General features: G+C 37.2%; 2 protein-coding genes across 6 annotated transcripts in view; one reads left to right on the top strand and one right to left on the bottom strand.

The window, feature by feature from the left end:
- The window catches only part of VPS54 (VPS54 subunit of GARP complex), a 132,213-nt gene extending 130,354 nt beyond the window's left edge, over nt 1-1,859 (top strand). For all 4 annotated transcript variants that reach the window (XM_062209526.1, XM_062209525.1, XM_062209522.1 and 1 more), the window contains exon 23: nt 195-1,859. In XM_062209526.1, coding sequence (XP_062065510.1) covers nt 195-300 — 106 coding nt within the window. In that variant the 3' untranslated portion in view covers nt 301-1,859. The remainder of the gene's footprint in view (nt 1-194) is intronic.
- A 252-nt stretch (nt 1,860-2,111) lies between these two features.
- The window catches only part of UGP2 (UDP-glucose pyrophosphorylase 2), a 65,926-nt gene continuing 43,713 nt past the window's right edge, over nt 2,112-24,324 (bottom strand). For both annotated transcript variants that reach the window (XM_062209528.1, XM_062209527.1), the window contains exons 4-10: nt 15,703-15,888; nt 14,322-14,455; nt 12,886-13,183; nt 11,610-11,807; nt 10,799-11,041; nt 4,839-4,943; nt 2,112-2,562 (exon numbers count right to left, since the gene is read on the bottom strand). In XM_062209528.1, the coding sequence (XP_062065512.1) occupies nt 2,455-2,562; nt 4,839-4,943; nt 10,799-11,041; nt 11,610-11,807; nt 12,886-13,183; nt 14,322-14,455; nt 15,703-15,888 (1,272 nt within the window). In that variant the 3' untranslated portion in view covers nt 2,112-2,454. The remainder of the gene's footprint in view (nt 2,563-4,838; nt 4,944-10,798; nt 11,042-11,609; nt 11,808-12,885; nt 13,184-14,321; nt 14,456-15,702; nt 15,889-24,324) is intronic.

Raw genomic sequence — 24,324 nt, 5'->3', positions numbered from 1 at the left:
TTTTCATAGGGTATTAAGTGACTGACTAATAGGAGTCCTGTGAAAAGAAGTATGTTGCTCTTGGTTCCTAGGAAATCTAAAATCTTAAATTAATACTCTAGCAGCTAGGAAGTGACTCTTATTCCATGCACATTGCTACTTTATCCAAATAGAAAACTGTCAGATTTAAAAATGATTTTCTCTCCATTGTTTAGGTTGGTCACAGCAGATGTAGCTTTTTACACTGGAAATCTTCAAGCCTTAAAAGGCCTTAAAGATTTGGACCTAAATATGGCTGAGATCTGGGAACAGAAGAGGTGATGACATACTGGAAAACTGGGTATTTCAACTGACCATGGGATATGTATGTTCGTGAAGAAAATCTGGATGCCTGTGATTCAAGAACTGAATCCGGAACCCAAAGTGAACTGAGGTGGGGGAAGGGGAAAGGAAGTCTCAGTGCTGGGAAACTGGATTCAGTGGGATCTACGAAGAATGCCATTTTTGTGTATCATTCAGTGAGGAGGAACTGATCAGGTGTCTATAACATTTTTCATTCTCTCTGGAAACAGACTCAGGTTTCTTTGGACCAAATCCAAAAGAACACATAGCTGTAACACAGCTGTAGTTGACTAGAATGCTCTGTATACTTTATATTAAAAAATGCTTTGCATTTCTTCCAGTGCAATGAAATTCATATGGTGTCCCACCTTATTTAATGATGGTACAATTTAAAAATATTAAAATCTTATCCAACCTCTGTAGAAAGTTTTCTCTATGAAAGTAAAGCTGTTTGAAAATTATTTTTTTACAGAAATTTCTATAAAAAATAAACATCTTTTGATTGCTTGTATTTAGGAATTCACTGTTTGTTTTAGTGACCAGTGTCAAGATTCAGGCTGTATGTGTTGCATATTTAAATCTTCCTACTACCACTTATGTTACCTGAGTCAAGCCTTCAAGGACAGTCTAAATATAGAAAAGGCTGATTACAAGTAATAATTGAAGAACAAAATATTGGCATTTATTTATGCAACTAATTTAAATACTTTCAGAAGTGGTATACAAAAAGCTACAGTTTTAATAGCTGTATTTTTATAAAAGTATCTATGAAGGGTTTTGGGGTTTGTCTTTATTTGTAGCAGAGGTAAGAATATGTATTCATATAATCTGCCTACTTATGAGTTCTCATTTTGACATACGAAGTATGGCCCCTTTGGATTCTTTTTAAGTTACTTTCACTGTGTACATGGACAAAGAACAGGGAGTAGAAATTGTAAATTACAGGCTGCTATGTTGGGGCCAGAAATACAAGGTGATAAGTAAGTTATTTAAAGCTTTTCCAATACCTGTCTTCAAAATTAGAATCAACAGCACTCTACAAATTCAAGTGCCTGTGCCTCACCTCCCACCAAGAATCTTGCCTAACCCTGTCAGAGTGCCTAATCTTGTGGTGATTATGTAAAATGAAAGTCTTATTTTGTGCTCCATGGTTTCTTCAAAGGAAATTTGTTGCCTTTCCTTTATCATTACAGAGGTATGTCATTGGTTCTTAAACTGTCTAAAATAAAGCTATAAAAATTAAGACTTTAAAAGAATTTTTTTAATGATACAGTATACAGTGAACTTTAAATAAATAGCTCACTCAGAACAAGTATGGAAGAATTAGAAAATGCTACCGAGTCTCAGCGAAAAAGCATAAAGAGAGCAGGTCTGCTTTGAATAGTTATTCATGAACATTGTTTAGCAATAAGCTTGCTTTAAGAAAAGTGAACTTTTTTTCCTTAAATGAAGTTATACCCCTACTCCACTATACTAGAATACCAGGATATGAACAAAACGCCCTAATTCTGCCCATCCCAACCCTTTCAGCTAGGAAAAGAAACACCACTTTGTTTCTTAAATGGGGAGCCTGTGGAAAGCATGGCAAGCATCCCAGATTTAGAACTAGATGGGAGACGGTAAATACCTTTTGAGTTCAATTCTCATGGAAATGATGTGAATAACATTTTTAGAGATGCAAAAACTAGACTAGGTAAATAGCCAGTGAGTACTGACAGTTAAAGGGCAAACCTTCCATTTTATTTTGCCACTTCATAAAGTTAGCATTAAAAAGTACAACTATACACATGTAAAGCTTCACCACTTTATTTTTGAAATCACAAGCAATCAAAGTGACCATCTTTGAGGCTTCTGTTAAAATATTTCCAGCAGAGCTGCCCCAGTTTTAAGATTAAACAATATTGCACTTTAAGATCAACTAACTTTCAGGATCCTCTTCAAAGAAGGAAAGTATTGCTTCATCTGTGCTTTTCTTAGACTAAAAGCATACTGAAGAAAACTCTTGTTTAAAAATCAACACTGTAGGGTACAGTAACATAGTGTGGTACCTGCCTATTTTAGAATCCTAGAGGATACTTCATTGTAAGAAACTATTTAGCCCATAATTAGTATAAAGTGTACATATTTTTCATTTCAGTGGTCCAAGATGCGAAGGTTTCCAGATACAATTTTGTTCTCTAATACTGCTCCAGGTGGGATGTCAATTCTGTCACCGTGGTTTGCAATAATGATAACCGTTCCCTAAGTGAAAGGAAAAATAAAAATCAGCAATGTATTTGCAACTGAAATTAAAATACAGTTGATTATCTTCCAGTTGATGCAGAACTCCTCTTATAGGGGAATAATTGTATTTAGAAACAATATTAAGCAAAAACAACTTAAGGAAAATTGTAACGTGTCCTTCTGCAACAATCCCAACAGTAGTCCTAGATTACTTGGAGGCAAGAGTAGAAAGTAGACATGGTACTGTGATGTGATGGGTGCTTTTGGAGAACTGCTGGCTAGACCAGCATTATCTAGACTTCAAAAAAAAGTAAAAGGTGCTTGGTTTATATTTACATAGAAGTTTGTCTTTTTTAAAAAGACAGTTTTACTGATTACGTATTTCTTACATGAGACTTGGGCAGTATTAGCAATAAAATTAATAATTTTTGTTTTTGTTTTTTCAAGTAAGTAGCTTTAATGGGAAGAACACAAGAAATTTAAGAATGCGATTTAAAAAAAATTAGGAAAAGTTGTTTTGGTTGTAAGCTGTAAATTTCCTTCCTGTTTCTTATGCTAGGCTACAATGACTACAGAACAGTTCTTTTCACAAGTTGTCATTGCTTTTATTTTCATTCAATGCTAATAGCAATCCTGTCACACATCAGTAAGCAGTATCAGTTAAGTTACTAATTAGTATTTATTTTCCATTTGTATGCTACATTCCGGAAAAGGCCCAAGGTTATGTTTGTATTTTATCTAGGTAGTATATTAATGGAAGAACACTAAATACTGTAGTAACCTATTTCATGTGTGGATCCATTTTTTAACAGTGTAAAATTTTTACTTTTAGAAAATTTTATATAAGATATGCTGTCCTGAAATTCATGTGTTTTGCTTAGTAACTAAAATAATAGCTACTTAAAATTATGCTCATATTTTTGGAAGAACATCACTATTTTAATAGAATTATCTATTTCACAGTTTTTGTGTAGATTTTCCAATGAGGACAAATGACCCTGCACATTTCTAATGCTTTATTAATTTTTGGCTCTAAAGCCCCATGTCATTTTACTCCTAGTAATATACATTTACATGCATTATATTCTCTGATGTTCATGCATAAATCTAAATCAGAAGTTCATCATCACCATCTGACTGAGAAGATCTTGAGTAACTGCTATTACCATGCACTTTCATTTCTTGAAATGTGTCATATTTATTTGGTGACACAGGACTTTAATTGATTTGAAGGTAGCTTCACTTTTTTTTTTTTTTGCTTTTTTAAAAATACTGGCTCTATTGTTTTGAGACATATAATGTTTAAAATTAGTAAACTGAGGTCGTTTCATTAAATGATTTTTCATAGACTATCCCGCAAGGCAGAATTATTGCCTCCAAATTCCTACTTACTACTCTAATGCTGATTTTAATTTTTTAGATTAAAAATTAGTTGCAATTACTAGAAGGTGCTTTAAAGTACCTTTTGAAAACCTTCTATCCATAAATTTGTTTACAGCTAACTCATTAAAATACCTAAGGGATGGAATTTTGAATAAAGTTATCAAAATAAATCTGGGAATTTCTTTTTTTTTTTTTTAAGTTTCATAGATACAACTTTAGGAATATAGTGGTTCTTTCCCCCATACTCACACTCCCTCTCCTTCTCCCATCTTCACTATGGTTCATTTTTAGTTTTATTTTATATACAGAGGACCAACCCCATGTTTAGATTTCAAAAATTTGCACCCATGCACACACACAACATATAGAGTACAGTTTGAGAACAAGATTTGCAGTTGATTCTCATAGTACAACTCATTAAGGATGGAGGTCCTACACGGAAAGTGCAGTGACTTCTGTTGTTCCTTTAACAATTAACACTCTTATTTACGATGTCAGTGATTACCTGTGGCTCTTGCCATGGGCTGCCAAGGCTATAAGAGGCCTTTTGTGACCACAGACTCCATCAGTGTTTGGATATGGCCATAAGCAAAGTGGATGTTCTTTCCTCCCTTCAGAGAACAGTACATCCTTCTTTGATGACCCCTTTTTTCCAGTGAGGTCTCACAAAGATCCTCCATGTAGGATATTTTTTGCCATAGAGTCTTGGCTTTCCATGCCTGAAAAGCTCTCACAGGCCTTTCAAACCAGACCAGGACTAGCCTTAAGGGTTGATTCTGAGGTCAGAGTGTTGTTTACAGCGAATGTCGTTCTAGGAGTCTAGGAGTGGACTGCTTCCCATAGTGGACTTTCCTTCCTTTTTAATTCTATTATTACTCCATTCATTTGGTACCTAAGTGTCTATAACATACCTTTAATGACACATTCTTGCCAAATGTCACATCTCCTGAAACAGTGAGGTGATCCAATTCAAGCATATCTGGTATACTTTCAAATCTTCGTAGATAATCTTGAACCTTAAAACATAAAAACTGTTTCACAGAAGGATTCACAGAAAAATGTGAATTAAGGTAATAAGACAATTTAACTGAACTCTAAAAACATTTCTTTGGTGGCTGCAGCACTGCTCACTGCTCTCTTCCCCAACCCAAGCAGCACAACATGGAGAGATGGTAGGAACAAAGTACCAAGTCACATTTAAAAAGCCACCATAAAAGTAGCAGATTTTTCAACAGAAACCCTATGGGTCAGGAAGGGAATAGAATGATATATCCCAAGTTCTGAAAGAACAAACATACCGTTCATAAATAAAAAAGACTTCCCAAGATAAAAACTGAGGAAATTCATAACCATTAGATAGGCTTTACAAAAGATGCATAAGGGAGTACTACAGACAGAAGCAAAACATAACTACCATTATGAAAACTATTATATGAACTTCTATATAAAACTCAGTAGAAAAATAAAGAATATTCAAAATAAATTTCTTTAAAAATGCCAAGACTAAGCCATTACCTGCAAGTAACAACCTAGAGGTGGCATTTGACATAGCAGTTAAGACACTATTGTGAGGGCCAGCGTTGTGCAACAGTGGGTTAGTCTGCAGTGCTGGCATCCCATATGGGCACCAGTCCCGGCTGCTCTGCTTCCGACCCAGTTCTCTGCTGTGGCCTGAGAAAGCAGAAGATGGCCCAGTCCTTGGGCCCCTGCACCCACATGGGAGACCTGGAAGAAGCTCCTAACTCCTATCTTCTGATCAGCTCAGCTATGGCCTTTGTGGTCATCTGAGAAGTGAGCCAGTGGATGAAAGATTCTCTCTCTCTCTCTCTCCATCTCTCTCTCTCTAACTCTTTTATTTCTGACTCTAACTCTTTCAAATAAATAAAATGACTCTTTAAAACAAACAAAAGACACTATTGTGGATATCTGCATCCCGTTACTAGATTGCCTTGTCTCAGTCCACCTCCCTGCTAATGTGCCTGAGAAAGCAGCAGAGGATGCTCCCAAGTGCTTGGGCCCAGGCACCCATATTTGAGACGGGGCAGGAGCTCTCAGCTCCTGGCTTCAGCCTGGCCCAGCCCTGGCTATTGTGGCTGTTTGGTGGAGTGAAGCAGCAGTTGGAAGATGTCTCTCTTTAATTCTGCCTCTCAAATAAATTAATAAATCAAATAAATCGTATTTTCTCTGACCACAACAGAATAAAACTGGAAGTTAATAAAACAAACCTTAAAATCGAAATAATAAAAACTAGAAGTTAATAAAAGAAACTTTAAAACCTTAAGAGAGCTTGAACAACATGCTTCTGAATGAACAATGAGTAAAGAAATCCAAAGAGAAATTAAAAAAAATTTTTTTTTGAGATAAAGTGGAAACACAACAAACCAAAACTTAGTACAGCAAATACAGTAGTAAGTGGGAAGTTCATAGCAATTAACTTCCTACATAAATTAGATCATCATTAAGCGACCCAATAAACTTTTTGTTGGGCTAAGCAAAAATCTCAAAATCAGGCATGAAAATGAGATATTGCAATTGGTATCTAAGAAATAAAAAGGATCATTCTGGACTATTATGGACAATTATATGCCAACCTAATGGAAAGCCTAAGAAAAGTGAGTACATTTCTGGACACACATAACCTACTGAAATTGAACCAGGAAGACACAGAAAACCTGAACAGAGCAATAACAAGTTCTGAGAATAAATTAATAACCAAAGGTTACCCAGTAAAGAAAAGCCCAGGACTGGGTAGCTTGACTCCTGAATTCTGTTTTAAGGAGGAATTTAGCACCAGTTCTTCTCAAACTACTCCAAAAAAACTGAAAGGAAACCCTACCCTAGTCATTGTATAAGGCCAGAATTACCTTGATTCTCAAACCAGAAAAGGATGCAACAATAATAAAACAACAGACCAATATTCCCAGTGAACATAGGTGTAAATATTCTCAACAGAATACTAGAAAATCAAATCCAACAGCACATCAAAAGCATCACTGTGATCAAAGGGGATTGCTCCTGGGTTTCCAGGGATGTTTCAACATGTTTAAATCAATAAACAGAATACATTATGGTCACAGAATCAATGGATGCAGAAAAAGCATTCAGTAAAATTCAACATGCATTCATGAGAGAAACCCTGAACAAGTTAAGTATAGAAGGAACATACTTCAACATAATAAAGGCTATCTGTGACAAACCCAGAACCAACATCATACTAAATGGGACAAACCCAGAACCAACATCATACTAAATGGACAGAAGCTAAAAGCATTTTGTTTAAGATCTTGAAGCACACAAGAATGTCTACTCTTACCACTCTTTATTTAATACAGTACTAGAACTTTTAGCCAACTTTTAGGCAAGAGAAAGAAATAAAAGACGTACAAATAGGAGAGGAGAAAGTTAAATCATCTGCAGATGACGATTCTGTATTTAGAGAAACTTAAAAACTCTGCCAAAAGACTATTTAAACTCAAACTAATTCAGTGAGATGCAGAATATAAAATCAACACAAAAAATAAGGGTGGTTGTCTGGCCTAGTGTTAACATCTACTTGGATGCCTGCATCATATGTTGAGAATTGGCTCTGCTCCTAATTCCAGCTTCCTGTTAAGGACACCCTGGGATGCACTGAATAGTTGGGTCCCTGCCAGCCACATGGGAGACCCAGATTAAGTTACTGGCTCTCAAATTCAGTCTGGCCTATCCCTGGCTATTGTGAGCATCTGGGAAGTGAACCAGAGATGAGAGAGTCTTCTCATTTTCTCTTTCTACCCCCAATATTGTTTTTTAATCTGCAGCATTTATACACACTAATCACAAAAAATTTGCTGAGAAAGAAATTACAAAAAGGAATCCCGTTCACAATAGTTATAATGAAATAAAATACCTTAGAATCAATTTAACCAAGGATGTGAAAGACCTCTATGATGAAAATTGCAAACCACTAATGAGATAAATTTGGTTTACTCAATAAGAAAAATATAAAGACCATTCATGGATTGGAAAACCATGTTCAGTGTCTGTAATAGCACACAAAGTTATATAATACACTCCCCATCAAAATACCAATGATGACCTTCACAGAACTAGGGGAAAAAAATCTTAAAATTCATGTAGAAACACAAAAATCCCTAAATATCCAAAGCAATTTTGAAATCAAACAAAACAAAGCTGAAAAGCATCACATCAGATTTCAGGATATAATACAGAGCTACTGTAAACCAAAACAGGATGGTAACAGAATAAAAAGAGATACACAGAACAGAACAGATCCCAGAAATTAATCCATGCAAGTATAGCCAACTGAATCTCAACAAAGGTGTAAAAATAGTGTGAAGAAAGGACAGTCTCTTCAATAAATGGTGTTGGGAAAACCTGGTACCCATCTGCAGAAGACAGAAACTTATAACCTCTCACTCTCCCCAAAATTAACCCCTACCTCCATATAAAAATCAACTCAAAATATATGAAAGACCTAAATATAAGCACCTGAAACTATGGAGGAAAAAAAAAAAAAAACACAGAAGAAACATTTCGAGACACTGATGTAGGCAATGAGTTTTTGGATAAGATACTGAAAGTATAAATAACACAGGCAAAACTAAACAAATGGGATTATATCAAATTAAGAAAAAAGCTTTTTGCACAGCAAAGAAATAATACAATGAAGAGACAACCTAAAAGAATGGGAGAAAGTATCTGCAGACTGTGCATCTGCCAAAGATGATCTGGAAAATATAAGGAACTCAAAAAATTCAACAACAACAAAAAATCAATCCACTTAAGAAATGCGCAAAGGATCTGAACAAGTGTTTGTCAAAAGGGTAAAAGTGGCCAAGAAATATATGAAAAATGCTCAATATCACCAGCCATCAGGAAAATACAAATAAAAACTATAATAAGATTATCATTTCACTTCAATTATAACAGATATTAGAAAGACAAAAACAACAAACACTGGGGTGGAGAAAATGAAACTCTTACATTTTGTTGGTAGGAATGTAAATTAGTATAGACAGTACGGAGAACAGTGTGGAGGTTTCTTGGAAACGAAAACTAGATCTACCATATGACCGAGCTATCCTACTTCTGGTTATATATCTGAAGGAAATGAAATCAGCATATGAGATACCTGCACTTTGATGTAATATGGTGTATCTATATCTATATATATAATGGGGTATTATTCAGTCATGAAAAATGAAATCATGTCATTTGCAACAAAATGGATGGAACTGGAGGTCACTATGTTAAGTGAAATATGCCAGACACAGAAAGACAAATATCACATGTTCTGACTTATATGTGGAAGTTAAAAAGAATCTGATTAGAAAAGTGACTACTGGACACTTGGTAAGGTGGAGGAAGGGGAAGTGGAGATTAGATAACAGGTACCAAAACAGAGAAGTAATAAGTTTCAATATTCTACAGCACAGTGAGGGAGCTGTAGTTGACAATAATGTACTATATACTACATAGAGAACTGAAAGAGAGGAAATGGTAGGCTCCAAACATAAAAGGAAATGGAAATGCTGTGTGGCCTTATCAGTTTATTGTGTATATATGTACTCAAATATTGCACTGTTTCCCATAAAAACATACCTAAGTATTACATGTTAATCAAGAACTTTAAAAAAAAAAAAAAAAAAAGAAAATTCCTACTAGCTTCAGCCACCACTTTGCCAGCTAGCTCCTTGCTGTTTTCCCTTGTACTAGGGAGGACTTCCACTTTTGCATTCTATTCCTTCAAATGGCCTATTCGAGCATATCATTCCAGCTATTGTCCTTTTCAATATTTTCCCCCTTTTGGCTACATCAATGTATAAACATACTGTACATTTTAAAAATATTAAAAAAACTCTCAAATTTTGTATCTCTTTCTTCCTATGGCCCCATTTCTGTTTCTTAAGGCCAAACTTTCAAATGAGTTATTTACATTTTATTTCCCATTCTTTCTTAAATCCATTTCAGTCAGGATCTGAGAACTCCATGTTAAATCTAGTGGTCAATTCTCACCCATCTAACTTGAATCAGCAGCTCCATCTGACACATTATCACTCCCTTTTTCTTGAAACATTTTCTACTTTTCAATTTTAGAGCACACATTCCTAGTATTCTACCCAATTCATCACCTGGCATCCACAGAATACACTTACATGGCAAAGCAAGACCTACAGGGCAGCCAAAAAGGCCCATCCTATCACTTATTGACCTCTCACATTTTTACACGATTAAGTCTTCTGGATTCCACTTATCATGTTGGAGTGAGGTTTTACTATACTTATTATTTCCCCTACCTGGAATGCTTTACACCCCAAATATATGCACAGTGAACTCACTCGACTTCTTAGGCCATCTTGTGGCCACCAAATGTAAAATGACACCATCACTCCACTTACACATACTCTGTTCTTCCATCTCTGCTTGATATTTTTTTACCACCACTTCACATACTGTGTATCTAATTTATTTTCTTACTGTCATTCTTTCTCCCACTAGAATGTTTATTCCATGAAAGACAAGGATTCTATTTACTGTTCAATGCCCAGCACATGGCAGGGGCTCCATAATATCTGTCAAGCTAGAATTAACCTTTTCCCCTATTGACAAAAGCAGTATCTGTCTTGGAAGAGACAAAAGATAAAATGTCTCCCAGTTTAACATCCTTTTCTATTCCCCACAGCAATCATGTTTCAAAAATGAGCTACATCCTTTCTGCTATGGCCAATTCCCTTAAAAAGACATCAAAGATAGAGGAAAAGAACAGATCAGCTGTGGAAACTATAATTAATCTCCAATTTACATGTGTATCATGTCTGTAGACATTTAAGAAATAATAAATTTCACATATATCTTTACCGTTACATACCTTTGTAAAAGAACTGCCTAATTTAACCAAGGGCACTGTAGGAAATTCCCGTTTTTCACTCATTGTCAAAGATCCTGCATTAAGGCTATAGAGGTTTGACATCACAAGCAAAAGATCTGACGTGGTTTTGACAGGCAGAAAACGGCTCCTTGGAACATTAATACCTAGAGAATTCTCAAAACTTTTAATGGCAGCTCCTACTGCAGTTTCTAATTGAATGACATTCAGGCCTCCATCCAAAGTCTGCAAGAAATGGGGGAGAGGCAGGGAGGAAACACACGTTTTAGGTATGTACAACTTAGAGCTCAGTTCCACGTGGGATAGTTAATATTTGGGAAGTGGACTCAGAGATCCAAATATAATTTTGAGAAATAACATTTCTAAACCACCTACCATATGGCAGGCAGTAATACATATGTGAGCTATTTTCAGTCTTGTAACTCTTCTGTTCAATAATATCAGTTTCATTTAACGTGAAGAACAAAAGGTTTAGAAAACTCATGCATGGTACCTAAGGCCAAATGACCTGTTTGTCAGAGCAATAAGTAAATCAGTGGTAGGTCCTATATTTATAAGCACAGGACTCTTGACACTACCTCAGCCCACAGTCAAACAAGGTACCCCAGGCCTTGGCTCACTACAGGGATGAGCGCAGACTTTGGAAGACAGGGACAGTAACTAAAGAGTGTGACCAGGCAAAAGAAGTGCCTTATGGAACAGATGAGCCAAAGGGAGAGGGCAGTGAGGTCTGTGTGTAGCCTACTATGATCTTAGAAATCAAGGAGCTCAAAAGGCTGAACCCTTAGCTTACCTTTGGATTCACAATGATTTCCATGTCAATGGCATTCTGCTCCTGCAGTCTTTTAACTGCTGCAAGAGAAATCCATAGGTTGTTTGTATTAAATATTTTGAATTTTGATACAGACTTGAACTCATCAACATGTGCTTTTGGCACTTGAGCGATTTCCACCAGTCTCAGTTTGCCTTCATACTGAGTGAGTGTCCCACCCTAGAAAGGCAGAAAATAGTGAATGCCTCTACATTTCTCTCAATGACAACCATACCACACTGTTTATAGTCCACAAATTTTATAGAAAAGACTGATGATAGAATCTTCCACAATCAGTGCAACGTTATGTTCGAAGGTAAAATGAAATAATTGAAGCTATCTGTCATGTTATACTGCATATTCATCATCTTGTCTATAATTAAAGCCATGGAAATAGTGCATCAAAATCTTCATCACTTTCCCAAGGTCTGCTACAGAACATTCCTGAATAGACCCAAGTCAGCCCCCTTTATCCATTAGCTAGTTCAGTCACCTCAGGCCCTGCTCTGACTGGCTCTAGGATATGGGAAGAAAGAAGACAGATGTGTAAGTAGATGAGAATTGACCACTGAGTGGTCTCAAGCTAAAGATGTTCTCACAGCTACTATCTGTGGCAGTATGGGAAGAGGAGACACTCACTTGTTTGTGAGTAAGACTTCCCAAGAAGTCATAAAATCCAAGTCAGGAACTGACTACTTTAATAGTTACACACTGCTCATCTTTCTGACTTACTGTGAGTGAGTAGTAAAATTGTGTGTGCCATTCCATCAAAAGCTAAATATCATGAACACCAAACATACAATATTAAACTGCATTTTTAAGGTACTACAGAAATTTTACAGTGATAAAATACACATTCATACACACACTGAAGAAATAAAAGTAATAAATTTTTATTAAAGGGGCAAAACAGACAAAAACTCATTAACTACCAAACTAGAAGATTTAAAAAAACTTATTGAAAGTGTTTCTAAATGTTTCAATTTATTCCATAAACATATGTGCAACTCTTTTCTGTTAAAAGATTATTCAAAAAATAATTTTAATATCAATTATGGGTTTATGATATACACTGTTATGTTAGAAAACATAAGATAATCCACTGAATATCACCTTACTCTATCTTACAATGAAGTCAAGTAGATATATTCTGCTTAACTTACAAACTTTCAAGTAAAACAAAACTGTTTTTAACTATAAGACATACGTGATGTGAAAACATGGATTTCCCCCCAAAGTGCTTCAACTTAGTATTTACCTTTACATCTGCACGAGTTTTATTTGTGACTTCCATGACAAATTCACAGCGTTTTCCATTGGGTGAGTTCATTAGATGATTAAGAATATAAAGATCCACTGTGGCACCCAGATTATCTATGTTAGACACAAAAATATACTCTTTGCCTTCTCCTATAAAGGTATCCAGCAAACCAGAGTTGTAGAAACTGGCGTATATATCACCATGACCTGGTGGGTACCAAGCTTCTGTATTTTCCCCTGAATAAGATACATCTTTTGCCACAGGAAGTAAAGATTCTTTATTAATCCTTGGGTACCTTAAAAAAAATAAGAGGAGTTCTTTTTAATATTGGCTCTGTAGGGCATTCTGGACCTTTAGGTAAAATCAATGCATTGAAGTTAAATAAAATCTCCATTCTTTTCAGAGTCTGTTAATACTAAATGATTTAATTATAGGTGACTGCATTTAAGAACATCTCTCATTATCTGTGTTGTCCAAAAATCTTCATTTTAGATAGGAATAGTTCACGTAGACACACAAAGAAGTTCCACGATCATACAGATGGGAGGATACCCTTAAGATGTCTATATGTTTTATGACTCTCCAAGAAGAAAGATGTATTGACTAAATTTTCTCAAAATTACTTGTTGTGGAATTGTTCTTTTCCCTGCAAACTTAACTAGGAAAAACTGCCCATTCTTACAAATCGATATATTCAGGAGTAGTTCCTTTTCTTTCCTAGCAAATCAGTAGCAGGTTAGTATTCCAGGATATCTGCTTCCCACCATTTGCAAGATGAGGAGGACTGATGATAGGGGAAGAGGGAAACAGAGCAGACAGCACTGCGAACTGACTGAAGACCAACCAGAAAACGGAGGCAAAGCATCTGTGATTCAAACAAGTGTCTATAGGAAAAAATAACTTTAAAAACCAAGCAAAACTAATGGCAGAACTTTAGAGGTACCCCTTCTGTGTAAATTCATATAGATTATTGTCCATTCTTACATGCAAGTTGCCTGGGCCTTCTCACAATTCATCACCAGATTTTCTCTACTCCCTCTCTTCCTCAAAGTAAATTTTTTCCAGTATTTAGTAAATTACCCCCAAGCCTAAGGATATTGATAAAATCCCTTCCAAAAGAAACAAGATTATCAATATTGTAGAATACAGAAAGATTTTTCACAGACCCACCTTGAAAACAAATATGCCCTCAAAAAGCTAAAGACCTAAGCTGTTCTCGAGTATTCTGGACATGAGACAGAATCTCAAGAAGATTCTAAGAATTGGAAATACATATCCATAGAGAGATTTTAATAATCACAAATCTATTCACAAATGTTCAGCTTTAAAGGCATCAAGCATTTGCCAACATTAATCTGTGGTATATGTACATCTTGAGGCTGCTGTCCTTTCCCAGAAATAACACCCTCAGAGTTTATTTTAACTCCTTGTACCTGCTTTGATTGAAAGTGTAGATTTTCACACGACAATGATTATACTTCTGTAGTATTTTTTTCGTATCTTCATCTGTGTTAAAAGAGTTCATCAAAACAAGAGGAACGTCTGTATTGTAGGTTTTGTTCAAATGCTAGGGAGGAAAATGACAATCAGATTACCCAGACTTATTCTTCCTTTGCTTAAAAATGTAAAATTAAATCTTACTGGTTAATCACAAAATATCTAAGACATTATCTGTATTCTGCCAAATATACAGGCTTGCCATAAGTAACTGCTTTGCACTACCCATTCTGTTAAGCCACTCACCATGTAGTTGTTCATTAAAGCATAACCATGTGATATAGAAACTACTGTCTTCATTTCAGATGACTAAACTTAGGACCAGATAAGTGACAGAGGCAAGATACCTGCTCTCTGTCCCCGTGCTTGCCCAAGGTAGCTGACTCTAGAACTGTGTGCTCTGTGGCCTTACTGGATGAGTTAAGTGCCAATTAATTATTTACTCTGTGGGATGAAAGTACAAAGTACAAAAAATCCCGTTTTTAGGATTAAAATATCAGAATTATGCACCATACTCCAAGTGAAATTTTTTCAATCACTCAAAAGAGCTACGAGGCAACACAAAGTGGAAATAAAACTTGATCTTAGAAGTGAGACTGTCCTATGTTCAAAATTTGACTCTGTACTTAGCGAGGGCAACTTGGGCTAGAAACTCAACCTCTCTGTGCCTTGGTTTCCTCATCTAAAATCAGGTAAAATGGGGATGACAACAATACTGCCTTAGAGAACTATTGCAAGGAATAAATGAGTCAGCACATGTAAAGAGATTAGAACAATATTTGGTACACAATCCATGCTGGATAAATGCTAGCCACTGCTACCGCTGGGTTACTACCATAGCAGCCAGCACCATTCTAGGCAACAGAGATGATGAAAAAGATAGGGTCACTGCCTTGCAAGAGCTAGTTAATGATTTTGTCATAAGAAAGAAGCCAAAATAGTTCCTGGCATCCATGGCACCCAACCAGACATATTATATCCTCCTCAGCTTCCTAGAGAGGGTTAATAAAGCTAGATTATTCCACCTGTGATAATGGCTGCCACTAAAAAGAAGGTGGTTGGAGGACAGAGAGATCAAAGAACAATCTCAACAGATGAAATTTTAGCAACCACAAATGCTATGTAAGATCAAAGACTTACATTGCCCTAAGAACTTGTCTTTGGAACACAAACCCTTTTTTAACACTAATAAAGAGACTAAAGATAGCAAGCTCTTCAGGTAGCTCAAATTCACATTTGCTACATTTTATAATATAACATTAATGATAACCTAAATGCTATTTTAGTGTCTCAAGAGAAAGGCTAAATGTTACTCACTTCAATTTGCTGAACAGTCAGATCCAAAAAGGTATTCTCATTCCTCACACCAATCAGACTTTTAGGGCCTTTGCAACCCATGCTGGTTCCCAAACCACCATTGAGTTTTACCACCACCAGTTTGTTCAACACAGAAGATATATTATCAGGCAAGCCTCTAGCTTTTATCTTTTCATAGGGTTGAATCTGGAAGAAAAGTAAAATTATAGCAGTGATTAAAATAGCTTTGTGAGACGTTAATTAATCCCTAGGTTATAACCATGCTTCCTTAAAGGGTTTTAGTTTCTTTGTGGACAGTTTCAACCCTACTTCCTTTAATGGCCCTTGTGATTCAAAACCAAGTACTTACAACTTCCTCTGCACACAGAGGTAGTTCAGTGGTTCATTTATATCACAATGGAGAAAAAGTCTCCAAATATTTTGTCTGGCTAGTGAGAACATCCAAATCTCTGTCACTATCTTTAAAAACTTAGAAGTCACAATTTACATCAATATAGCAAACAGGATGTACAAAACTTACCTGATACACTATGCATGTGTCAATGCTCCAGAGTACTTCAAAAAATTCATGGAAAATATGTATTATGAAAAACTATTATTTCGAATTTTTTGCATCAAAATACACATCTTTTAACTCTTTTCCACAAATTATTTGAAGTATCTTCATATATATAAGAAGGGAGACAAGAGCTGGGGCTGAAGAAAATTCCAACTCAGTACCTCCCTACCATCTTCATCTATTTTTGCTCTGAGCACAGAACCCTAATCTTCAGCAGAGACAAATTCTTTTGTTCAAAGCAGCAGCACAAGGAATTCTAAATATTCCAAGAAGGAAAGCTTTTAAAGAGATCACAGTATATTTTCTATCTATTCATATGTGACATTTTTGTTGTTATTTTGCTTTAATGGAACAAGTACTCAAATGGACTCTTCAGTTACATCACAGTGCAGGATAACTAAGACACTGGTGGTCTGAGAAAAAAAAAAAAAAATCAAACTACCCAGCAGGTGCTTTGGGAAAGCTATTATTTGTTCTGCAACCTGTAGAGGTGAGTAAATGTGTGTGAGAAAGATGCGTGGTAATCCTGATTGCAAACGGATTTGATGGGCTCACACTCCAGTGCTAGGCCTGTGGCAGCAGCAATCTCTTTAAAAAAAACATTTATTTTAATTTTTTTATTTGAAAGAAATGGAGAGACATCTTCCATCTACTGGTTTACTCCCCCCATGTCTGCAACAGATGAAGTTTGGCCAGGTTGAAGTCAGGAGCCCAGAACTCAGGTCTCCCATGTGGGTGGCAGGGACCCAGGTACTTGAGCCATCACCTGCTGCCTTCCAGGATACACATTAGCAAGAAGCTGGACAGGAGGTGGAGCAGCTGGGACTCAAACAAGGTACTCCATATAGAATGTGGATATCCCAGTGGTAACTTAACCACTGTGCCAAATGCCCATTCCAATAGAAATTTCTTCTTTGTTAGACAGAAATAGAAGATGGCACTTCTAAAACTTCACAGAAAAATGGAATTAAAAGGTAAGTTCTTTTTGATACAAAAATTTTTTGAAATCCACACATACTTTTTTTAATAAAACACTTCTTCCATTAACTTTTTGAAGACCCTTCATATATATATATATATATGGATTGTTGTTATTAACTATTAGTTGCCATTAAGCAGCTCATTCCTGTGCCTCTTATTTCCTTAGCTTGGCAGCATACTGTATTAACTGCCAACTACAAACTGATACACTTGCTTGCTTGGTGTAAAAACTGAGGAACACAAAGCACTTTTCTCCAAGGTTTTCTCTGGGTATGCCTCCAATTATCACTTTCTCTAAATTATTTCCTCATGTGGTAGGATATAAATCTTCCTGCTAAGAGTTTCCAAGCAGACTTCATCAACCATTCATGTTCATGTTGGTGACAACAAAGATGGGAGGAAGGAACAGAGATACAGGCACTCCAGGGGTTGCTACCTAAAAATTGGGATCCTAACCACCAAGGAAAAGAAGAACAGGGAGGTGGGAAAGAACACAAACCACGGGGCCAGCGCTGTGGTATCCCATATGGGCGCCGGGTTCTAGTCCCGGTTGCTCCTCTTCTAGTCCAGCTCTCTGCTGTGGCCCGGGAAGGCAGTGGAGGATGGCCCAAGTGCTTGGGCCCTGCACCTGCATGGGAGACCAGGAGGAAGCACCTGGCTCCTGGCTTTGGATCGGCGTAGCTCCGGCTGTGGAGGCCATTTTGGGGGTGAGTCAACGGAGGGAAGACCTTTCTCTCTGTCTGTCTGTCTCTCTCTCTCATTGTCTAACTCTGTCAAATAAAAATAAATAATAATAAAAAAAGAACACAAACCACACTGGTTGCTTCCCCAGCAGCATCTGGCCCAGGCAAGGGCAACAATACAAATTAAGCGCCCATGGCCCAGCTGGCTGACATTCCTTGAAGGATGTTTTAATTTTATTTTACTGCTGCAAATGTCATTTGTTCAGCATTTCAAAGAAACTGATAAAGCTGTTTGGGAGAAAATTTAAGTGCCACAATACTAGTAAAACAAGAGTAGATTTGCAGAGCTGTAACCTTTTGTCACCTTAATACAACAGGGTCATCTATAATTTTGGCTCAGCTGTTGAAATCAACTAGTCAGTAAAAGGAATGCCACCATGATACAATGGCTTCAAGCAGTCTATTATCTAGGTTAGCAGAATTTCTTGGGCACATTTATTTACTCAAAAGAGTTAGCAAATTGGATCAAGCGTATTATTTTCCAATTATGTAAAAACCAAAAATTTCCACTGAAGAGTTACTTTTCACTTCTCAGCAAGAATTTAAAATTTATAAAGGGCTTGAAAATCAAAGCCAATTTAACCAAAAACACACATATTCATTTAAGTAAAATTATTAGCTCAAAAACACTTTTAATTAGTTAATGCTCTGAATATACGTTTTCTAAAAACATAACACATATAAAACAAATTATTTTTTCCACACATGGTGTTATATGCCTATTTTCTAATTCCAACTTAAATTATGAAACACTATATGAGTTTATAAAATACACATAAACTGTTGGGAAAATAACAACATAAAAGGACACTACCATACCTTAGAAGCCTCCATGCATATATCCCTGATCACATAGCTTTTCCATCCCTTGGCGTAACCACCAATTAGACTTTTACCACCCATGTGTGTATCCCTAATTACAATGCTTTACTTAATTGTCTCTAAACTTTTAAATACACTGAATCATACTACAAACTAGGTATTTATCTTATTACAACATCAAAAGTTCAAACAAGGCACATCATTGGGATTTGTTGTCATTATTTGAATATTCTAACAGGTGTAAATATTGTCTAGATGAAACCTGGAGTGAAAAATTTCATGTAACATTAATATCCTGTTCAAAGTATAAAGGCTACCACAAGAGTAAAAATGCTATAAGTAAACATCTACATAAAACATGGAATGAAAATTTCACATAGCATGAATACCCTAACAGTCACAATGTATAAAAGCCATCACATGACTAAAAATACTACATGAATGATTTTGAAAAGAATTAAGTTTATAATATCTCAAATATCTCAGTTAAATTAACTGGGAAACAGAATGACAATGAACATAAAAATTCAGGTTATATTTTAGTTAAAATGTTATATGTTTTCAAAGTTGTATATCTAGGAAAATATAATTTTCTTTAAGAATTGACAAATGTTTATACAAATCTAAACAATAATACCAGGGAGAATTGTCTAAATTAACTTACATCTTTAAAGAAAAAGATTTATTTATTTGAAAGGCAGAGTTAGAGAGTGAGAGATAGAGAAATTGTCCATCTGCTGGTTCACTCCCCAAATGGCCGAAATGGCCAGGATAAAAGCAGGAGCCAGGAACTTCATCCAGATCAACAAAATGGGTGCAGGAGTCCAAGGACTTGGGCATCTTCTGTTGCTTTCCCAGGAGCATTAGCAGGTACCTGGATCAGAAGCAGAGCAGCTGCAACAAGAACCAGAGCCCATATGGGATGCCGGCATTGCAGACAGTGCTTAACTCACTCTGCCACAACACTGGCCCCACCTACATTTTTTTTTTTTAAAGATTTATTTATTTATTTGAAATGAAGAGTTACAGAGAGAGGGAGAGGGAGAGGCAGAGAATGAGATTTTCCATATACTGGTTCATTCCCCAAAGAGGTAATGCTGAGCTAAGAGCCTGGAACTTCATCCAGATCTACATGGGTTCAGGGGCCCAAGCATTTGAGCCATCTTTCACTTGTCTCCCAGGCACATTGGCAGGAAGCCAGATCAGAAGTAGAGCAGCTAGCACTTAACTGGCACCCACATGGAATGCTGGCATCACAAGTGGCGGCTTAACCCACTGCACCATACCACTGGCCCCTGAACTTACATCTTAAATCTAACCTTTAAAGAATTGCTTGGTATACTAACATTCAGAGCATTAAGCATCAAGTGTTAGGTAACTAGATATCCATTTAAGTCACAAGTCTTCAAGAAAGAGTACAAACAGGAATTTTTCAACTCTTGTTAAGATGAATGAAAAACCAAATGATGGGGCCAGCGCGGTGGTGCAGAAGGTTAACACCCTGGCCTGAAGCACCCGCATCCCATATGGGTGCTAGATCAAGACCCAGCTACTCCACTCCTGATCCAGCTCTCTTCTATGGCCTGGGAAAGCAGTAGAAGATGGTCCAAGTCCTTGGGCCCCTGCGCCCACGTAGGAGACCTAGAAGAAGCTCCTGGCTCCTGGCTTTGGATTGGCACAGCTCTAGCCGTTGCGGCCAATTGGAGAGTGAACCATCGGATGGAAGACTCTCTCTGCCTCTCCTCTCTCTATGTAACTCTTTCAAATAAATAAATAAATCTTAAAAAAAAAAAGTCAAATTTTCTGCTTTAAAATTTCACCAGAATACCAAACTCCCAAGCCATGTATATTCATGATAAATCATCTTTGCTCCACACAGCATAAAAAATATGAAATTCATGAAGAAAAATGTTCATAGATCGAATTATCTAAATACATTTTGGGGTTGGTATTGTGGCATAGAGGGCTAAGCTGCTGCCTGCAATGCCTGTATCCCATATCAACTGCTTGACCGCTTGAGTCCTTGCTGCTCTGCTTCCAATCCAGCTCTCTGCTATGGCCTGGGAAAGTAGTAGTAGATGGCCCAAGTTCTTGGGTCCCTGCACCGGTGTGGGAGATCTGAAAGAAGCTTCTGGCTTTGGTCTGTCCCAGCCCCGGCCACTGCTTCCATTTAGGGAGTGAATCAGCGGATGGAAGATGTCTCTGTCTCTGTCTCTTCCTCTCTCTGTGTAACTCTGACCTTCAAATAAATAAATCTTTTAAAACAATACATTTTGTTGTCAGTAATCAAACTTCAAAACTTGAATTTATTAAAGAAGGCAATTCCTTACAACTGAGTCCACTGATGATAACTACATAAATGAAAAGCACATAAAAATGATTTCTGTAGCCCACCAAACTCTTCCTATAGTTGACAATACAGGACTCTAAACAGTTGCCCAAATACTGATTCATAGGAACAAGGTTCCTTATAGAAACATATTACTGGAAAACTTTATTCTAAAGTGTAGTTATTAAAATCAGATGTGCTTCTCCTTCCTGCAGGCAACAGAACCTTTTCAACTTTGAAAGCACAGTATATTGATAAATTTAAAACAATGTGAAAACACGATATTAGAAATTCATTTTTGGGGCTGGTGCCGTGGCACAGTAGGTTAATCCTCCGCCTGTAGTGCCGCCATCCCATGTGGGTGCCAGCTCTAGGCCTGGCTGCTCCACTTCCAGTCCAGCTCTCTGCTGTGGCCTGTGAAAGCAGTATAAGATGGCCCAAGTCCTTGGGCCCCTGCACCCATGTGGGAGACCGGGAAGAAGCTCCTGGCTCCTGGCTTCGGATTGGCGCAGCTCTAGCCACAGCAGCCATTTGGGGAGTGAACCAATGGAAGGAAGACCTTTCTCTCTATCTCTCACTCTCACTGTCTGTAACTCTAACTCTCAAAATAAATAAAATCTTAAAAAAAAATACATTCTTTAAAGCAGAAAACAAAAAGTGATGGAATTGTTGGCAATAAATAGAGTGAGACAATGATTTAGGGGTCACCAATATTTAATGTTTTAATCATATTTTTTACCTACTGGCTGTGACTGAGGTATAGTGAGCCACTCTCATCATTTGGCTTCAAAGACTGGCTATCAGAAAATATTTGCTATTATGAAATGTTCACACAAAATGGGACAACAATTACTATATTTTATACAGGCTGCTTACACAAAGATAGTCCCCAAATTGTACTTTGGAAGTAATATAACCATTAAAAGGTTTACTAACAGCCAATATTGGCTTAGTTCATTTGCCAGAATCTGCTAAGAAAACCAGCCCTCTCTCTGCAGCATAGCCTCTGTGTCATCAGAGGTGGTCCAGTCTGAGCAAGTATTTAAGGCTTCCGGCACTATTCCACTTCTTCCCCAGACCCAAAAATTGAGATGGCCAAATGAAGAACAATCAGGGCATTGTCCACAGCATGTAACCAGTAGCAAATGAACTGACCAACTTAACACACTCAAGCCCCTAGAAAGAAACTACAACATAGAGTCCCATTTGCAGACCCCTAAAAAACTGATCTTTCCTACTTCTCATCCCACCCTGCAAAAAAATGAGAAAGCTTTCAAGTTTCCTTGCAGGATGAACAAGGAGGACCCCCTCCTCCACGCCAAGCTCTCCACTGAGGGGGCCACATGATGCCTGTGGACATTTCAATGCCACATCCCTAAATATTTCTGGAAAAAAAAATAAAAAAGAAATAACTAACCATGTGCCCTATGTGTGCAAAGATTTCTTATAAAATATAGCTTTATGATCTTCTACTCATTCTGCTCCAGGGAAGATGCCAAAATTGGTGTTTATGCAATGAAAACCAATATAAAAATGGAAATTTAGAGACATCTTAAAAACCATTATTACTCCATCAACAAATTTCTTGAATGAACATTTAAGATCTCAAGTGACTGTGTAAAGCAACAAGTACATACAGAAATATTTTGAAAAACCTAACAAGGGTGGGCATTTGGCAGAGTGGTTAAAGTACTGCTTGGGATGTCTGTATTGCATGTCTATATCCCAGAGTGCCTAGGTTTGAATCCCAGCTCCATTTTCCATTCCAGCTTCCTGTCAGTGCACACTCTGGCAGTCAGATGATGATGAAGATTGACTACTTGCCACCCAAGTGGAAAACCCAGGTTAAGTTCTGGGTTCCTGGCTTTAGCCTGGCCCAGCCCTGCTGTTGGCAGGCATTTAGGGAATGAACTAGTAGACAGGAGATCTCACACTCTTTCTCCCTTTCAAATAAAAAACCAAAATAATTTTAAAAACACACCAGATACAGCAATATTAATGGTAAAATACTAAAAAATCATTTGTAAAAACACATGAAACTTCAGTTGATGGGGTAATTTCAAGGAAATGGCAATATCACCATTCATGAAATTTACGAATTCAGGACAGTAAAAGGACTGACAGCTTCACTTCAATTTGTTGTTATTAAGGAAAAAGGAAAATTTGACATCATAGCAGCCACACCACCATCAACGTATGCAACACTAGCAAAACTAGCTGAAAATATCTTGCTTTTCCCACCAACCTTTGCAGAATAAAATAAGTCTATGTACTTGATGTGTGTGAACACTGTGCAGAAGAAGTGTTGTTCTTGTACTATATTATCAACATTTTAAAGTATGGCTACTACATTTTTACATAAAACTGTGATAGCTTCCATTTTTGTTTGTATCCCCAAAACTTAGTTTATGATGGTGATTCATGATCTCAGCCTCAACTGATTTTTTTTAATTTTTATTTTTTAATTTTTAAAAAAATTTTTTTGACAGGCAGAGTGGATAGTGAGAGAGAGAGAGAGAGAGAGACAGAGAGAAAGGTTTTCCTTTTTGCCGTTGGTTCACCCTCCAATGGCCGCTGCGGCTGGCGCATCACGCTGATCCGAAGCTTGGAGCCAGGTGCTTCTCCTGGTCTCCCATGCGGGTGCAGGGCCCAAGGACTTGGGCCATCCTCCACTGCCTTCCCAGGCCATAGCAGAGAGCTGACCTGGAAGAGGGGCAACCGGGATAGAATCCGGCGCCCCAACCAGGACTAGAACCTGGTGTGCCGGTGCCGCAAGGCGGAGGATTAGCCTGTTGAGCCACGGCGCCGGCCAGCCTCAACTGATTTTAACACTAGGCTATTTGACTTTACGAAAAAAAGTTTATTAAATAAACTTCTGGTTTTAATTCAAATCTCCCCAAGGCTGGCATCTTAAGAAGCCGAGTTAGAATCTAAAATATAATTGGGGATACTTTTCAGATACCAAGTGTGAAAAAAATCCACATATGACATTAAAATTCCAAAACTTTGTTAAAGGGTCTGGGGCACAGGCCATGACAACTCACAGCAGACTTATTTAACATTCAGAGAGGTGCCTGGATTTCTCTGTGAAGTACTGCACCCCGCATAAGAGGGCAGCAAGTCCCCACCTCAACAAATGTTAAGGAGCTACAGTTCTTTATGTGGTACTTTCAGTAATACTGACTTAC

This window comes from Lepus europaeus, chromosome 13 (genome assembly GCF_033115175.1).
Source record: "Lepus europaeus isolate LE1 chromosome 13, mLepTim1.pri, whole genome shotgun sequence".
In the NCBI taxonomy this organism is placed as follows: domain Eukaryota; kingdom Metazoa; phylum Chordata; class Mammalia; order Lagomorpha; family Leporidae; genus Lepus; species Lepus europaeus.
This window is presented reverse-complemented; position numbering and strand designations above follow the sequence as displayed.